Source organism: Psammomys obesus, unplaced genomic scaffold (genome assembly GCF_907164565.1).
Source record: "Psammomys obesus unplaced genomic scaffold, mPsaObe1.curated_primary_1811, whole genome shotgun sequence".
Lineage (NCBI taxonomy): Eukaryota > Metazoa > Chordata > Mammalia > Rodentia > Muridae > Psammomys > Psammomys obesus.
The window spans coordinates 41,084,416-41,100,197 of NW_026585895.1; the positions used below are offsets into that span (position 1 = coordinate 41,084,416).

The 15,782-nt window shown below is 38.8% G+C and overlaps 1 protein-coding gene across 1 annotated transcript in view; it reads left to right on the forward strand.

The window, feature by feature from the left end:
• Positions 1-15,782, forward strand: part of Lrp1b (LDL receptor related protein 1B) — a 2,073,786-nt gene that overhangs the window by 1,201,495 nt on the left and 856,509 nt on the right. Inside the window, exons 12-13 of the mRNA XM_055599725.1 lie at positions 4,036-4,216; positions 13,765-13,984. Coding sequence (XP_055455700.1) covers positions 4,036-4,216; positions 13,765-13,984 — 401 coding nt within the window. The remainder of the gene's footprint in view (positions 1-4,035; positions 4,217-13,764; positions 13,985-15,782) is intronic.

Here is a 15,782-nt window from a genome sequence, read left to right on the forward strand (position 1 = left end):
GGTTCTGGAGATGCCATATTGCTCTGTCTTTTGTTGGTTGAGCCTTTACGCTGACCTCTACCCATTGGGTTGATTTAGGTGTTGGCTGTTAGTTTCTGTGCTTCCTGGAGTCCTGAGGTAGGGAGAATCCCCTTGGCCAGAAGATGATTTTTCCTGAAGGAGTCCTTCTCTGCTTTTTGGTTATGGTCACTGTATGGCCAGTGTTTCTCAGGAGTTGCCACTGCTCACCTCAGGTTTATAGCCCTGAGTAGTAGCTGTGGTCTATGTTAGGCAGGGGGGGATCTCTTCTTACCCATAGAATTTCTCAAGACAGCTGCCCCACTGCTGGGTTTCTTGTTATAAATTTAGTGTGCTGCTGCTCACTAAATTTCCATGTACAGTCCTCTTGAAGAAACTGCTGATTCCCTAGCTGTGGGGTTTTCTCCCAACAGGGAACCTCAGTCTGTTATCCTGGGGCGCACAGTTCTGTCCGGGAAAATGGGAGGTGCACTCAGTAAGTCTCTGGGCCAGAGGCTGATTGCTCCACTCTGGACCTGGAGAATGTGCACCTAGGTTGAGTTGGTGCCTGGGGGCACTGTTCTGGTCTGGAGGCTGGGTGCCTCACTCTGGACCAGAAGCTGTGTGTCCCTGTCTGGGATGGCGGCTGCAGGCACTGCTCTGGTCCAGACGCTGTGGGTGCAGCCCTCTTGAAGGACCAGGGATTCCCACAGTTTTGACAGTCTAGCTAGGAATAACTGGTTGATCCTTGGCACAGTATCTGAGGGCTGCTGTAATGGCTCTCTGGCTTTTGTAGGTCTGAGGATGCAGCTGTGTGTCCCAGTGCCCTAGGGGAACTCAATAATGGAGGCAGAGCACAGCGCTCCTGCCTGCACTAGAGTCTGCGTGAGTCCAGGAAGTGTTTTGGTGCTGGGTGTCCTAAGCGTTAGACCTGCTGACCCCCTCTGCTGGGGGTTTCCTCCTCCCAGAGACATGCAGTCTGGTGCCCTGGTGCCCTGGTACCCACAGTTCTATCTGAGGCGGCGAATCAGGCGCGCAGGCAGGGTTCTGTGCAGGCGCCTGTGTCATGGCTCTGGGTCCGGACTGGCTCTTGGGGCACCCGTGGAACCTGAGTCTTTTCTCGGGATGTCTGGGTAACCTGAGGTCGGTCCCAATTGTTTCCTGTTCCGTGTGGTTATCTCTCGACTGGGAAATCCAGTCTATGGTGTTGTGGGCCCACAGTTCAGTCTGGGACTGTGACCAGATTGCGCTGGCGGGTAGCTCTGGGCTGGTGACCAAGCGCCTGGCAGAACGGGGATCTCTTCCGCGGTTTAGCCAGGTGAGTTAAAGCTGATTGAATCCCCCACCGTGAGGTATCCTTTCACCTGTGAAACACAATCACTTGTGTTTTATGGCCGCGAGTTCTGATTGCTGGTCACTGTGCCAATCCTGCTGTGCTGCTCCTCAGAATGAGAGTCCTCCCGGTGCCGCCATCTTGCCCCCGACCCAGGATTGAACAGTTTTAATCATTTCTTCACCTGTTTTTTTATATTTCTCTGGGATTCTTTAAGGGATGTATTAATTTCCTCTTTAATGTTCTCTATCATCTCTGAAACGTTGGCTGTAAGGTTATTTTCTTGTGCTTCAGCTGTGGGATATCCAGAGCTGACTGTAATAGAATAGCTGGGCCCTGGTAGTATTACATTGCCCTGGCTGTTGTTGATTCCTGTGTTCTTATGCTGGCCTGTAGGCATCTGGGATTTTAGTAATTATAAATATAAGTATGGATTTCTAGGTTTATATTTGTTGGTTGAAGGATCTTCATTTGATATTTTTCCCCTTGATTTCTATTTCCTCTCCTTTGGACTAAGCATATTGTGGTTCTGGTGACCAGCAATTATTCAGGTCCAGCAGGATGTCTGCTGGGGTAGTGGCTGTCTGTGTTACTTCTGGGATTTGGGGCATTGGTGTTGCCTCTGGAGTACTGGGGTTCCGGATACTGGCATGGGCTCTGAGGTTCTAGATACTGCCATTGCCTGTGGGGTTCTGAATAATGACATGGTCTTTGGGGTTCCAGGTTCCCACATGGCCCCTGGGGTTCCTAGCGCTGGCATGGCCTCCAATGGGGCAAGGAACTTCTGCTGTACTTGTGTGCTACGATCTCATTAGCTAGCTAGCTAAAGGAAAGATTATAATAGCAACTATTAGTAATAAAACTTCATCTACAGAGAATTCACTATATACTGAACATCATTTTATGATACATTCTAAACAAACAATTTCTTAGATATATTCTCAGAAATGGCAAAATAAATAAATAAAAAGGTTTTCACACATATCCTCATTTAATCCTCAAAATCTTCTTGTGAGTTCAGGACTGTTGTTATGCTCGTGTTTTGTAGAAAAGAACCATTAAGTTGATTCCTTAATTCTTGGGCTAGATGGTAAGTGGAAGTATGATTCATCACTGTGATTGATTATAATCACACTTCTTAATAACAATTTAAATTTCAAAACCCAAATGAAGCAATTATGCACCAGTTCCTTTCAAATTATGTGTCTTCAAGTTCGATGCCATTTTATTATCACTATTAAGTTTTCCTGAATGATTGCACGTATTATCTTCAGTTGTAGAGGGCCGCTGGTAAAAGCGTAAGAGAACATTACTAAGTTTAGAGTTATAAAAGAGAAAAATGTAAGGGGCCTAGACCATCTGTATACATATTATTTTACACCTTGAAAAAATTAGTGATAGCTAACATGTTCTAAGAAGCTGCCCTAGCTCAAGCGATGGAGTAAGATTTCCCCGCAGTAGCTCAGCTGTGACCTCCATGTAGGACTAGTGGCTGATTGACCCCTGGTTGTGACCTCAGTGCAAGAGCAGAAGCTGTTTGCCCATGGTTGTACCTTCAGAAAGCACTGTGATTGCTTTCTCTCTTTACATAGATCATTGTGGTGATTTATTTACAGTACAAGTAATGAAATCTCCATCTATAGAGTTACAGTGATGGCTTTGTGTGATAAAATTTTTTAAAAAAGTTACGTCAGAGAGCAACAGTAAAACTTTTAAAAACTAGAAAATTTTTCCATCTTGATTTTTATATTGAAATTGATTTCAAAAAATGTATGATTCTGAAATTCCTCCACAAAACATGATAAATCAAAAAGAACAGCTATTCTCTACTGTGTTAGAACAGAAAAGTGCTCAGGTAAATTAGGCATCAATAAAGCACAGACAAAACTAAACATTTTTCTGAGCATAGGCACAATTAACCTGTGAAGATATTGTGGTGTTCTGAAGCTTCCTGGATAGTGAACGATGAGCACATAAGGTTGTTTTGAAGTGTTGACTTTCCTTTTTGTAAAATAGAAGTTTTAAATTAGATGTTAAATTTCTTATAGTATCTCTGATATATTACTTTTTGTGTCTTAGAGAAATTTATGGAGGCTTCTTACTATGAACACGTAGGTAGCACCATGTATACTCAGTGGGTTCAAAATAAGGGAGAGAGAGAGAGAGACATGAAGTTGAGATTTAAAAATGGTGGGGAGATAAGAGAGGCTTTGAGGAGGAGGGAATGGGCAATTAATTTCAGCGGAACTCATACATGAAGTGTATGATGTTTTCAATAAAATGTGTACAATATTCAGAAGTATTGCAAACATTTTGGAAATCTCTGTTCATACTTATACACTTGTATTTATGCTTTTATTCTCATGTAATTTGTATTTTCCCTTATTCTGTAGATCACTTTCACATTTACAACATGCTGGTGTTCAGTTAAAATAGCATATGATTAGTTTGTGAACACACATTACACAGTAATCCCTACGATGAGAGAGGGTCTATCATTTTAACAACAGAGTATTTAAAAATTGAAAGATCTATGAAAAAGTGCTATATGCAAAATCACACTATAAAGATCTTGGATTAGAGGTTGTTTTGTTTTGTTTTTTTGTTTGTTTGTTTGTTTGTTTTTGACTGTTCATTCAATAGACCAGTAGGGGTGTTGACCTAATTATATGATTTGCTTCTTTTTTGCTCTTCCATTTTTATAGATCTGGATAACGTAGAGGGCATTGCAGTGGACTGGATTGGAAATAACCTTTACTGGACTAATGATGGTCACAGAAAAACCATTAATGTGGCCAGGCTGGAAAAGGCTTCTCAGAGCCGGAAAACTCTCCTGGAGGGAGAAATGTCACATCCAAGAGCAATTGTGGTAGATCCTGCCAATGGGTATGTAAACCTGTTACTGATGTTTTCTGTTTTATACATAATAAGAATGGCAGACTTTCTTTAGATTCGTATGAGTTGGTGAATTTCCACAGGAACAGACAGATTGAAAGAAATTACTTAGTCAATGACCTCACCTCCTAGGAAGAATATTAGGGTTTTTTTTTTTAAAGCAAAATATGTTGAACTAAATAAAATAAACAATTATTTGTATACTTATTTAGAGGAAATGTTACTTAAATATTATCAGATAAGCACTATTAAGACAACCTGACATCAGGATAAGTAATTATTCAAACAGAGACTCTATTGGTTATACATTTAAGCTAATGAAATTTTATATATTGAGAACAAACACACATTTTTGTATATTTACTATAAACTAGGAATTTGGTTCAAGTAGTTGATGTATGTCCGTCTCGAATAGTAACAGCAGTACTTTGAATGGTTGTTGTTCCTATTCCCTTTCTTTGTATAAAGGAATAAGTGATCATGGATCCTATTCCATTCAGTTGCTGACAGAGTGGTTAAACCCGGCAGTCTGTCTGCAAATTTTTTTTTTTTTTTTTTTTTTTTTTATCCAGTTCATTTGATCACTTTTGTGAGTATGCAGTGATTTTCAGTTCATTTTTGGTATCCATCTGGGAATATAAACTTATAGTTTTATGCTACTTGGTCAGAATGAAACATTTGATATAATAAATTTATGTTTCCTTCAGACCTTTGGTGTGAACATAAAATCATATTTCTAGACTATCAAAGAAATGTGAAAATTCTTAACAGAAATTCAACATCAAATGAATAAATGGCATAGTTTTTGTTCTGGTTTTGTATAAAGGTGTTCTTCCATGGCAAGAAAATATGATCACAAATGAATATTCTTTTGATCCAATTTGTGCATTAAATGAATAGGATGTGATGTGTCCATTGTAAGCTGAAGCTCACTGAAGTGTAGCTTCTGGAGCTGTATGATTTGAAAATTACTTCAAATACTTGCAGGGTACTCCTACCTAGGAAATAGATGAATCATTGTGTGACTTGTCATCAGATATAACTATCCTTTAATTCTGACATTTTCCCATTTGGCTTCCATAATTATATGTTCTATTCTTGAAATATCCATTTCATATTGTCCAAATCCACTTAAATCAAAATTTCTTGGTGAAGATGAAATTGTAAGAGTGAACAAGATCCTAATAGAGCTTCATGGTTTATCTTCAGAGTACAGTTATAAAAAAGAAACATCTCTTTCACAATTATTTTAATTTTAATTGGAATTAGCAGATATTCAATATTTAATATTACACAACAAATATGTACAACACCTATTCCAAAAGTTCACTAAGAAACCAAAAACCTTGTTTCTTCTTCTCTACAGATAGGTTGGGAACAGATGGCCTCTATGCAGACATTTTATTTTTTTTATATTGATTAAGTTATTTAATTACTTTACTCCTGACTGACTGCAGCTTCTCCTCCCTCCTCTCCGACCAGTGCCTCCCTTTCACCGTCTCCTCTCCCATCCAACTTCCCCCCTCTTCTCCTCAGAAAAGGAGAGGCCTCCCATGGATATCAACATGCCTTGGCATATCAACTTTCACTAAGACTAGGTGCATCTTCTTCTGTTGAGACTAGACAAGGCAATCCAGTTAGAGGAAAGGGACCCAAAGTCAGGCAATGTAGTCAGAGATAGACCATGCTCCCACTTTAGGAGTTCCACATGAAGACCCAGCCGCACAACTGTTACATATGTGCAGAGGGCCTAGATGTCTCCCACACATACTCTCTGGTTGGCAGTTTAGTCTCTAGAGCCCTGATGAGCCCAATACATTTGATTCTGTAAGTTTTCTTATAGTGTCCTTGACCCCTCTGTCTCTTTCAATTCTTCCTCCCTCTCTTCCACAGGATTCTCCAAGCTCCATTTAATGTATGGCTGTGGGTCTCTACAACAGTTTCCATCAGTTGCTAGGTAAAACCACTCTGATGACAGTTATGCTAGGCTCCTGTCTGCAAATATAGAAGAATATCATTAATAGTGTCAAGGGTTGACTCTAGGACTCAAGCTGGGCTAGTCATTGATTTCCCTGTTCCTCAAATTCTGCTCCATCTTTTGCCCCTGAACAACTTGTAGGCAGGACAAACTGTGGGTCTAAGATTTTACAAGTGGGTTGGTATCCCAAAGTCTCCACTGGAAGTATTGCCTGGTTACAAGAGATGGGCTGTTCAGGCTCCATATGCCCCATTGTTAGGAGCTTTAGGATCACCCTCATAGATTCTTGGGAATTTCCATTGGCCGAGGTTTCTAGATTGTCCCAGAAATGCCCCCACAAACCAATTTTCTCTCCAGTGCTTTTTTCTCCCCCTCCTTTCCCCAAGTCATCCCTCCTGTTTCCATCCCTCTCCACCTCCCTCATACAGTCTCCTCCACCCATCCATGCATGCCCACCTGGTGTCCAATCTATTTCCCTTTCTCAGTGAGGTTCAAGTGTCCCCCACTTGGGCCCTCCTTGTTACTTAGTTTCTTTGTGTCTGTGGCTTGTAACATGGTCATTCTTTTTGTTCTAGAGCTTTCAGGGGTTAAGTTGCTAGTCTTAGATCTATCCAATTTCTTTATGAAGGGATTTCCTGCTATAAACTTCTCCCTTAGCACTGCTTTTGTTGTGTCCACTGAGTTTGAGTATACTGTACGTTTATTGTCATTGAATTTCATAAAGCCTTTAGTATTTCTTTATTTCTTCTTTGACCCCATGGTCATTGAGTAGAGCGTTGTCCAGTTTCCATGAGTTTGTAGGCTTTCTGTTGTTTATGTTGTTGTTGAAGTCCAGATTTAATCCATGGTTGTCAGATAAAATACAGGGATTTGTATCGATTTTCTTGTATTAGATGAGACTTGCTTTGTAACCAACTATGTGTTCAACTTTATAGAAGGTTCTATGAGGTACTAAGGGGGAGGTATATTCTTTTGTACTTGGATAAAGTGTTCTGTAGATATTTGATAAGTCCATTTGAGTCATATCATCTGTAGTTCCATTATTTTCCTGTTTGGTTTCTGTCTAGATCACCTATCCATTGGTAAGAGTGGGGTATTGCAGTCTCCCTCTATTAATGTGTGGGTGTCAATGTGTAACTTAGGCTTTATTAATTATTTTTTACAAATATGGGTTCTTTACATTTGGAACATAAACATTCAAAATTGAGACATCATCTTCATGCATTTTTCCTTTGGTAGTATGAAGTGTCCTCCACTTCTTTTGATTAAGTTTTAGTTTGAAGTCTATTTAATTAGCTATTAGAATGTCTACTCTACCTTGATTCCATTTGCTTGGAAATTTTTTTTCCAACATTTTACTCTGAGGAAACGTCTATCTTAAATATTGAGGTATGTTATTTGTATGCAGCAGAATGATGAATTCTGTTTACACATCCATTCTGATAGTCTGTGTCTTCCTATTGAGGAATTCAGTTCATTGATGTTGAGACCAATGATTGTTAATTCCTGTTATTTTCAGGTTGCTGGTGGTAGTGTACATGCATGTAAGTGAGTGAGTGAGTGAGTGTGTGTGTGTGTGTGTGTCTGTATACTTCTCCTTTTTTCCCTTTTTTTTTGCTGCTATGAAAGTATTAATTTCCTGTGTTTTGTTGCATGTAGTTGACCTCCTTGGACGAGAGATTTTCTTCTAGGATCTTCTGTAGGGCTGGATTTGTGGGTAGATATTGTTTAAATTCGGTTTTGTCACGAAGTATCTTGTTTTCTCCATCTATGGTGATGGAACATTTTACTGGATTTAGTAGTCTAGGCTGGCAAATGTGCTCTTGGAGACTGGAAAACATCTACCCAGACCCTTCTGACTTTTAATGTCTCTATTTAGAACTTGGGTGTAAGTCTAATAGGTACACCTGTCCTTTTCACTTTGAAGCTTTTAATATTCCTTTTTTGTTTTGCACATTTAGTGTTTTAATTATTAGGTGGCTTGTTGTAGGTGACGATTAATATTTACTATTAATTATCTCTTAATAAAGCTGCTGTTAGTCCTAAACAGCTGTATATCCAAATCACCACAGAGACTGGGATTTATTAAATTAACCTAGAACACAATGCGGGGCAATAGTTTCTCCACCCTGAACCTCCAAGCCCTTATAGTTTCTACCATTCAGATTTCCCACATTTTGCTTGTTTTTAGTGATATATTAGGTCCAGTGCATCTCCATATCATTCCAACACCTCTGCTCCTCCCTTAGTCTCCCAGCTCTCCTCTGCCCTTCTCCTATCACTCTTTCCTATCCTCTGGCTCTTCCCCTCTCCCTCCTACTCCTTCCTCTCTATTGATCAACATTGTGGCTGGTTGTTTTATTTTGTCATGTTTACACAAAGTTGAGACAGGTGATGCTTAGAAAAAGTATCACAATGCAAAGTTCCAAATTGAAACCAGAGACTGGGGGAGATAAATCAGCATTCGAATGAACAAGGGCAAAGTGTATACATTTCAAAAGAACCTTATACCAACAGTGGCTGGAAGATTTTCTTTTCGGTGCAATTATTTGATGTTCTGTAAGCTTCTGGCATCTTTATAAGAATCTCTTTCTTTAGGTTAGGGGAATTTTCTTCTATGATTGTGTTGAAAATATTTCCTGGGCCTTTGAGCTGGGAATATTCTCCTTCTTCTATTCCTATTATTCCTAGGTTTGGTCTTTTTGTAGTGTCTCGAATTTTCTGGATGTTTTGTGTCAGAAAATTTTAGATTTAATTTTTTTGACTGGTGTATTCATTTCTTCTGTTGTATCTTCTACACCTGATATTCAGATATTCACTTTTCAATCTCTTGTATTCTGTTGGTGATGCTTATGTCTGTAGTTTCTCTTCTCTTACCTAGACGTTTCATCTCTGATTCCCTCAGTTTGTATTTTCTCTATCAATTCCATTTCCATTTTAGGGTCTTGAACAGTTTTATTCATTTTCTTCAGCTGTTTGGTTGTATTTTCCAGTATTTCTTTTTTTTTCTTTTTGTTTTCTATTTTTTTAAATATTAGTTACAGTTTATTAACTTTGTATCCCAGCTGTATACCACTGCCTCATTCCCTCCCAATCCCACCATCACTCACTCATCTCCTCCCTGCCCCTTTCCAAGTCCACTGGTAAGAGAGGACCTCCTTCCCTTTCATCTGACCCTGGTTTATCAGGTACCTTCAGGACTGGCTGCAAAGTCCTCCTCTGTGGCATAGTAGGGCTGCTCCTCCCTTGGGGGAGGGGAGTCAAAGAGCCAGCCACTGAGTTCATGTCAGAAATAGTCCCTGTTCCCCTTCCTATGGGAAACCAATTGGTTACTGAGCTACCACAGGCTTCATCCAAGCAGAGGTTCTAGGTTATATCCATCCATGGTCCTTGGTGGGGTGTCAGTCTCAGAAAAGACCCCTGTGCCCAGATATATCTGGTCCTTGTGGAGCTCCTATCCTTTCCATGTCATACTAACTCTCCCTTCTTTCATATAGTTGCCTGCACTCTGCCAAAGGTTTGGTTATGTGTCTTAGTATCTGCTTTGTTACACTGCTTAGGTAGAGTCTTTCAGGGGCCTTCTGCGGTAGGCTCCTGTCCTGTTACTTGTTTTCTCCTATGTCCAATGCACCTTCCATTTGTTTTTCTAAGTGAGGATTGATCATTTTAGCCCGGGTCCTCTTTCTTATCTTCTTATGTGTATAGATTTCATTATGTTTATCACACCTTATAGGTCTATGTAAGTAAGTATATACCATGTGTGTCTTTCTCCTTCTGGGATACCCCACTCAGAATGATCTTCTCTAGATCCCATCATTTGCCTGCAAATTTCATGATTTCATGTTTTTAATTGCTTAGTAGTATTCTATTGGCTAAAATAAAAAACATAAATGACAACACACGCTGGAGAAGTTGTGGAGAAAGGGGAACCTTCCTCCATTGCTGGTGGGAATGTAAACTGGTACAACCACTTTGGAAATCAATCTGGCACTTTCTCAGACAATTAGGAATAGGGCTTCCTCAAGATCCAGCTATACCACTCCTTGGCATATATCCAAAATTTGCTCATGTACACAATAAGGACATTTGCTCAACCATGTTTGTAGCAGCTTTATTTTTAATAGCCAGAACCTGGAAATAATCCAGATGTCCATCAAAGGAGGAATGTATACAGAAATTGTGGTAGATTTACACAATGGAATACTACTCAGTAATTCCTGTATTTCTTATAAGGGTTAATTAAATTCCTCTTTAAAGGTCTCTATCATATATAATATGATATATTATATATGATATAATATATATATATATATATAAAGATGATGGAAGATGATATATATATATATATCATCTTCCATCATCTTAATCATCCAATCTTCATCTTGGATTTAAGCTAATCTTCTTGTTTTAGCTGTGTTAGGATATCCAGGACTTACTGTACTAAAATAGCTTGGCTCTGGTGGTGTCATCTTGCCTGTTTCTTTTTGATTGTGTCGTTATTCTGGCCTTTAGCCACCTGGTTGTCCCTGGTGCTGGCTGTCCTCTGGAAATGCAGGCAGATTTGTGGGCTGGAAAGTAGAACACAGGAGAGATGGTGCAGTTTACTGCTGTTGAGTGTGCTTCAGGGGAATTGGCTGGCAGGGGAATCCGGTGGGAAGTGTTTTACCCATTTTTTCCTGCTTGCAGTCAAGCCTTCAGAAATTCAGGCGGAGTTGTGGGCAGAGTTTTTAATGCAGTATTGCTGCTTTTGTATATTTAAGTATTATCATTTTTATTCATTATAATGTATTTTAAGTGTTCAGGCAGATGTTGAAGCATGTACCAGATTGGAAAACCTACCAAACCCAGCAATCCCTGAGCTTTAAAACCCACCAATCCCTGAGCCTGAAAACCCACCAATCCCTGATTGGTTAAAAATCCCACCAAAACCCACCTTGGAAATTCTACATTGGAAAACTAGCCAGCCAATAAAAAGCCTGCCTTCTGCTCAGTTCCCTAATGCTGCTTACAAAAGCACAAGCAGACCCTTCTTGTGTTTCTTCTAATAAATCTCTTTTGTGAGGATTGTTTTGCAGGGTAATTTTGTAGTATTCCTTGGGTCCCTAACTCCAGGATACCTTTATCTTTGAGCTGGAACCACGCACTGGGGAAGCCTTTCCCCTCAGAACTGTTAGACTTCCAATAACTTCACACATTCATGGCCTATACCAAACCAGCATCACCTGTTTATAAAAACAAACAAACACACAACAACAAATGTTTCCAGAAAAATAAATGGATCTCCATGTTAAGCAAAATAAACCAAATTCAGAAATAAAAATACAACATTTTCGCTCATATGTGGAATCTAGATTAAGTGTGTGTGTGTGTGTGTGTGTGTGTGTGTGTGTGTGCGTGTGCCTTGAAAGTGGAAATGAAAAAACAATACAATTCTGATATTTTGCCTGATCAGTAATTCTTCATTTGAACAAAGTCAAGATCTATGTGGCTTACACTGGGAAAACTTCCTGTGTGGTGAAAGAATAAAGAATGACACAGAAAATCTGGGGACAGGTGGGCTGTGTACTCTGACAAAGCCACACCTACATGACAAGGAACCTCAGTGTGTTTGTTATGTACAGCACAGTGGGAGGTGTTATCCCTGTAGGAGTTCTTTGTAAGTGCAAGTAAGTCTCTGGTTGAAAACATGAAGTTGAGGAAGTGGTAGTTGCTAGTTTTTGTACACACTGATCGCTTGTCTGTAAACACTTTCAATTGACCGGAGAAGAACGTTTTGTCAGTTTTGAGCCACATGGGGAAAAGTTTTGCCTAGTTCCCCTGGGGAATCCTTTTCAAGTCTAGGATCTTACGCACAATACACTTTCACTCAGGAATTTACTGACTGACGTGGGCCTAATTCAGTCTTCACAGAACAGCAAAACAGTAAACATCATTATTAGACTTTCAAGCCTGTGATGTATGTTTGCATGCACACATATATGCATGCATATTAACACACATATATTTAGGATTCAGGACAGAGTGCTATGAAGTAAAATGTGTATGTCATGATCAACAGGAAATGCTGTGGAGAAAGATTATTATAGTTTCAACAATGTGTAATTTAATAATAAGAATAAAACTTCTTTAATTAACTGAATGTACTGATTTTAGAAAATACCACTAAAGATGGACTATCATGTACTTCATTTTATGCAGCAGATTTATATAAATGAAATTATACATTTTTATAATTATATTATAGAACTAGAGAAAACAGTGTCTTATTTTTCAGTTACTACATTGGCACAATGATAAAAGCCCTCATAGGGAATGCAGGATAGATCAAGGCAGACTGCCATCCATGCTTTCTTCAGATCAATGCTCTATCTAGTCTCAACAGGCAATCAAAATAATTGTCAACTACTAAGAAAACTCGGGAAAAGCTTAATTGCTATAAAATAATGGAGAGTATATCTCAACTTTCACTTGTCAGCCAATTTGAACATTTGTAGGATTCTTGGTCTGGACACAGAATTTAACCAAATTGTGTCAAAAGTTCTTCAGTTTTCACACAAGGGAGGGAAAAACATCAGGGTGCATTCTTAACACCCCCAGCTTAGATCAGCATTGGTTCTTTAGAGCGTTGTGTCTGGGATGCCAAAATGAAACCCCACTTTAATTAATAACCCAAGAACTTTCACATGACCTTCAAACAACACATATAGTGGGTTTTAACCTTATTCATGAGGGAAGTGAATGTTAGCTCCAGGCTCACTCCCCCACTGTTACAGCTTACACAAAAGATTCCTCTTTAAAAGAAGGTGTTTTGTTTGAGCTGGAAATTAAAAGCTCAAAATCTCAAGGTCAGTCAACCTGCTGTTATTAAACTTATGCGAAGCTAAATCATCCTTTGTGGATTTGGGGTAATAATAAACAGCAATAAAGCTTAGAAAATTTGCATCAGGAAGACAAATTGAATTTGATGAAGTAAAGCCAATATGACTGTGACCTTTAGAACAAAGAGAATCTAGTTGCCTATCTAAAAACTGTAATTCAGCTAAAATTAAATAAAGTCTGCTGTAAATCATTCACTGTGCTGTGAGTTTCTATGTCAGCTGCTGCTGTTTAATCACTGAGCCAATTATGTATTTTGTGGAACAACATTGAAATTTAATACTGTATAAAAATATCAGGGTTGAAAGAAAGTAGATATTTTGGTACTTACCACTGTTTAAATTAATGTATTAGAAAAGTCTTGATGGCTGATGGTGGGATTTCTGTGGTACCTTGGGAGATGTTACCTGATAGTAGGTTTTCTTCTTTTTTTTCATTTTTACTTTTTTTTTTAATATTAATTGCAGTTTACTCATTTTGAATCCCAACTGTAGTGAGGCTAAATGGCCTATTTAGTGGTCTTGGCTTTGCTGGCTTCACTGATGTACCTTGGTTCAGAAAGATAAGTGTTTGGATACGACATATCAGAAAGCGATTGACATATGGAAGTACCAAATCTAAGGAATGCTCTCTACATGGTGGCCACTGATGATAACAAAATACGCTCTTATTTCTCATGTCCTAGTTGGATGTATTGGACAGACTGGGAGGAAGATAAAATAGATGACAGCGTGGGAAGGATTGAGAAAGCTTGGATGGACGGCTTCAATCGGCAGATTTTTGTGACTTCAAAGATGCTGTGGCCAAATGGCTTAACGCTGGACTTTCACACCAGCACATTATACTGGTGTGATGCCTACTATGATCATATTGAAAAAGTGTTTTTGAATGGAACTCACAGAAAGGTAAAAGACAAGTACGGCTGTTTTTTTCTAACCCGCGGGCTTCTTCCATAGAGCCTTGTTTGTGCTATGTTAAAAATACTTTGAAGTTTATTTTTACCCCTCTGAGGTGGCTGTCAACAGTCTCCATGGGGTGGCTGAAGTAGATGAGCAGTAAGCTGTGCAGCTGGCACTCGCCTCCGGGAGGCCATGCCCAGCTCATGCCGTGTGCCAGGATTTGTGGGGTTTTAAAAGAATCCCCCCTGTTAGCAGAGCTGTTTTTACAATGCAGCCTTTCTGCATTATTGATGGATTTTCTGTGACCAAACAACCCCTCTCTATTTAAATATGTTCAATATTTGCAGCTGAAATTTAAACACAGTAATTATACTGCACTCATTTGAGTAAAGAATTTTGTGGTACTGGAACTGAGATGCATCCTAGGAATGGACTGAATTTCATGATAGTTGGTGCAAATAAATATGATCTTCCTCTGGCTTCTTTTGCTGAAATCATTGTACAACGTCCTGGCATTCCTGGGGCTAATGCTGACAGTTGCGTAGTTGAGGGTAAGATGCAGGCCTAGCCAAAAAAACCACCACCTTGATGCTTCATCTTCAGACACTAAAGCTAGAGCCCCATGGTGTGACTTCAGCTATGAGGTAAAGGTGAAGAAAGGGTGAGACATTTCTGAAATGCGTCCCTTGATCTTAGATCCTTTCTGGATCTCAGTCCTGAATGGTGGGCTCATCCTACTCATTAGGGAGTGTTTTTGAGAAATAAATAGTACTTTAATCAGTTCAGACATTGGTTATCACAAGTGATACTCTACTTATTATCCAGAATGAACAAATCTGATGGACTCGCACCATGATGTCGTGTATTTCATATCTGCTAGCTAAATATCTGCGCATCCTTTAAAGATGTTAGTAAAAAACAATAATATGTATTAATACATTTAAAATATGTGTGTGTTTATATACACACAATGTGTGTAGTTTCATGGTCATCATATTTTAGACTCTGGTGCATCTCAATCTTTTAATATATCAGTATTTAAATGGAGGATTCTATTAAAAGACACACTGTTTCAATTTTTATTCCTAAATTACATAGATTTGTTCCTTAAATCTTGAATGTTGATTAAGATGAAAAATTTGCTTTCACATAGCATGCAGTATGGTTTATATATGTGATGAGAGGTAAGAAGTGAGACCACATTGGAAGTTTAGGACATTTTCTGTCTCTCATCTCAGGATGACTTCATTGTTCTTCTGACTCCTCCACTGGAACCACAGACAGAGGGGAACTGAATAGTAATACAACAACCTAATCAAGATTAAACTTCATTAGCAAAATTTATCTATATAGAATTTTAAATATTTCCCCTTTCTTGTAACTTCCTAGATTTCTTCATTTATCCTTGGCCCAATTGACCTGGAAAAGTCTTTTTTATTCACAGTCATTCAAACATTTTACTTCACTTGATTATTAAATGAACAACATGTGTGTATGTGTGCATGAGTGTGAGTATTTATATGTATGTGTCTTTATAGTAATTATTCAGATTAACTTTCATCCATGAGAATAATAAATATTACACAGAATAGAAAAATAAAGTTGAACAATATCATTTTAACATTTGTGGTTTTTTGATCATATCAGCAATGGCATTTATAAGAAATATTTGAACAAATGAAGTATTGACTGACTCTCTCAAATAGCATTCCAAAATCTAGAAACATAAGCTCACATTGTAAAAATCATTTTCTGTAAAACTACTCAGAAAAAAAACAAAAGTTAAGACCGTAGTTAGGTTGTT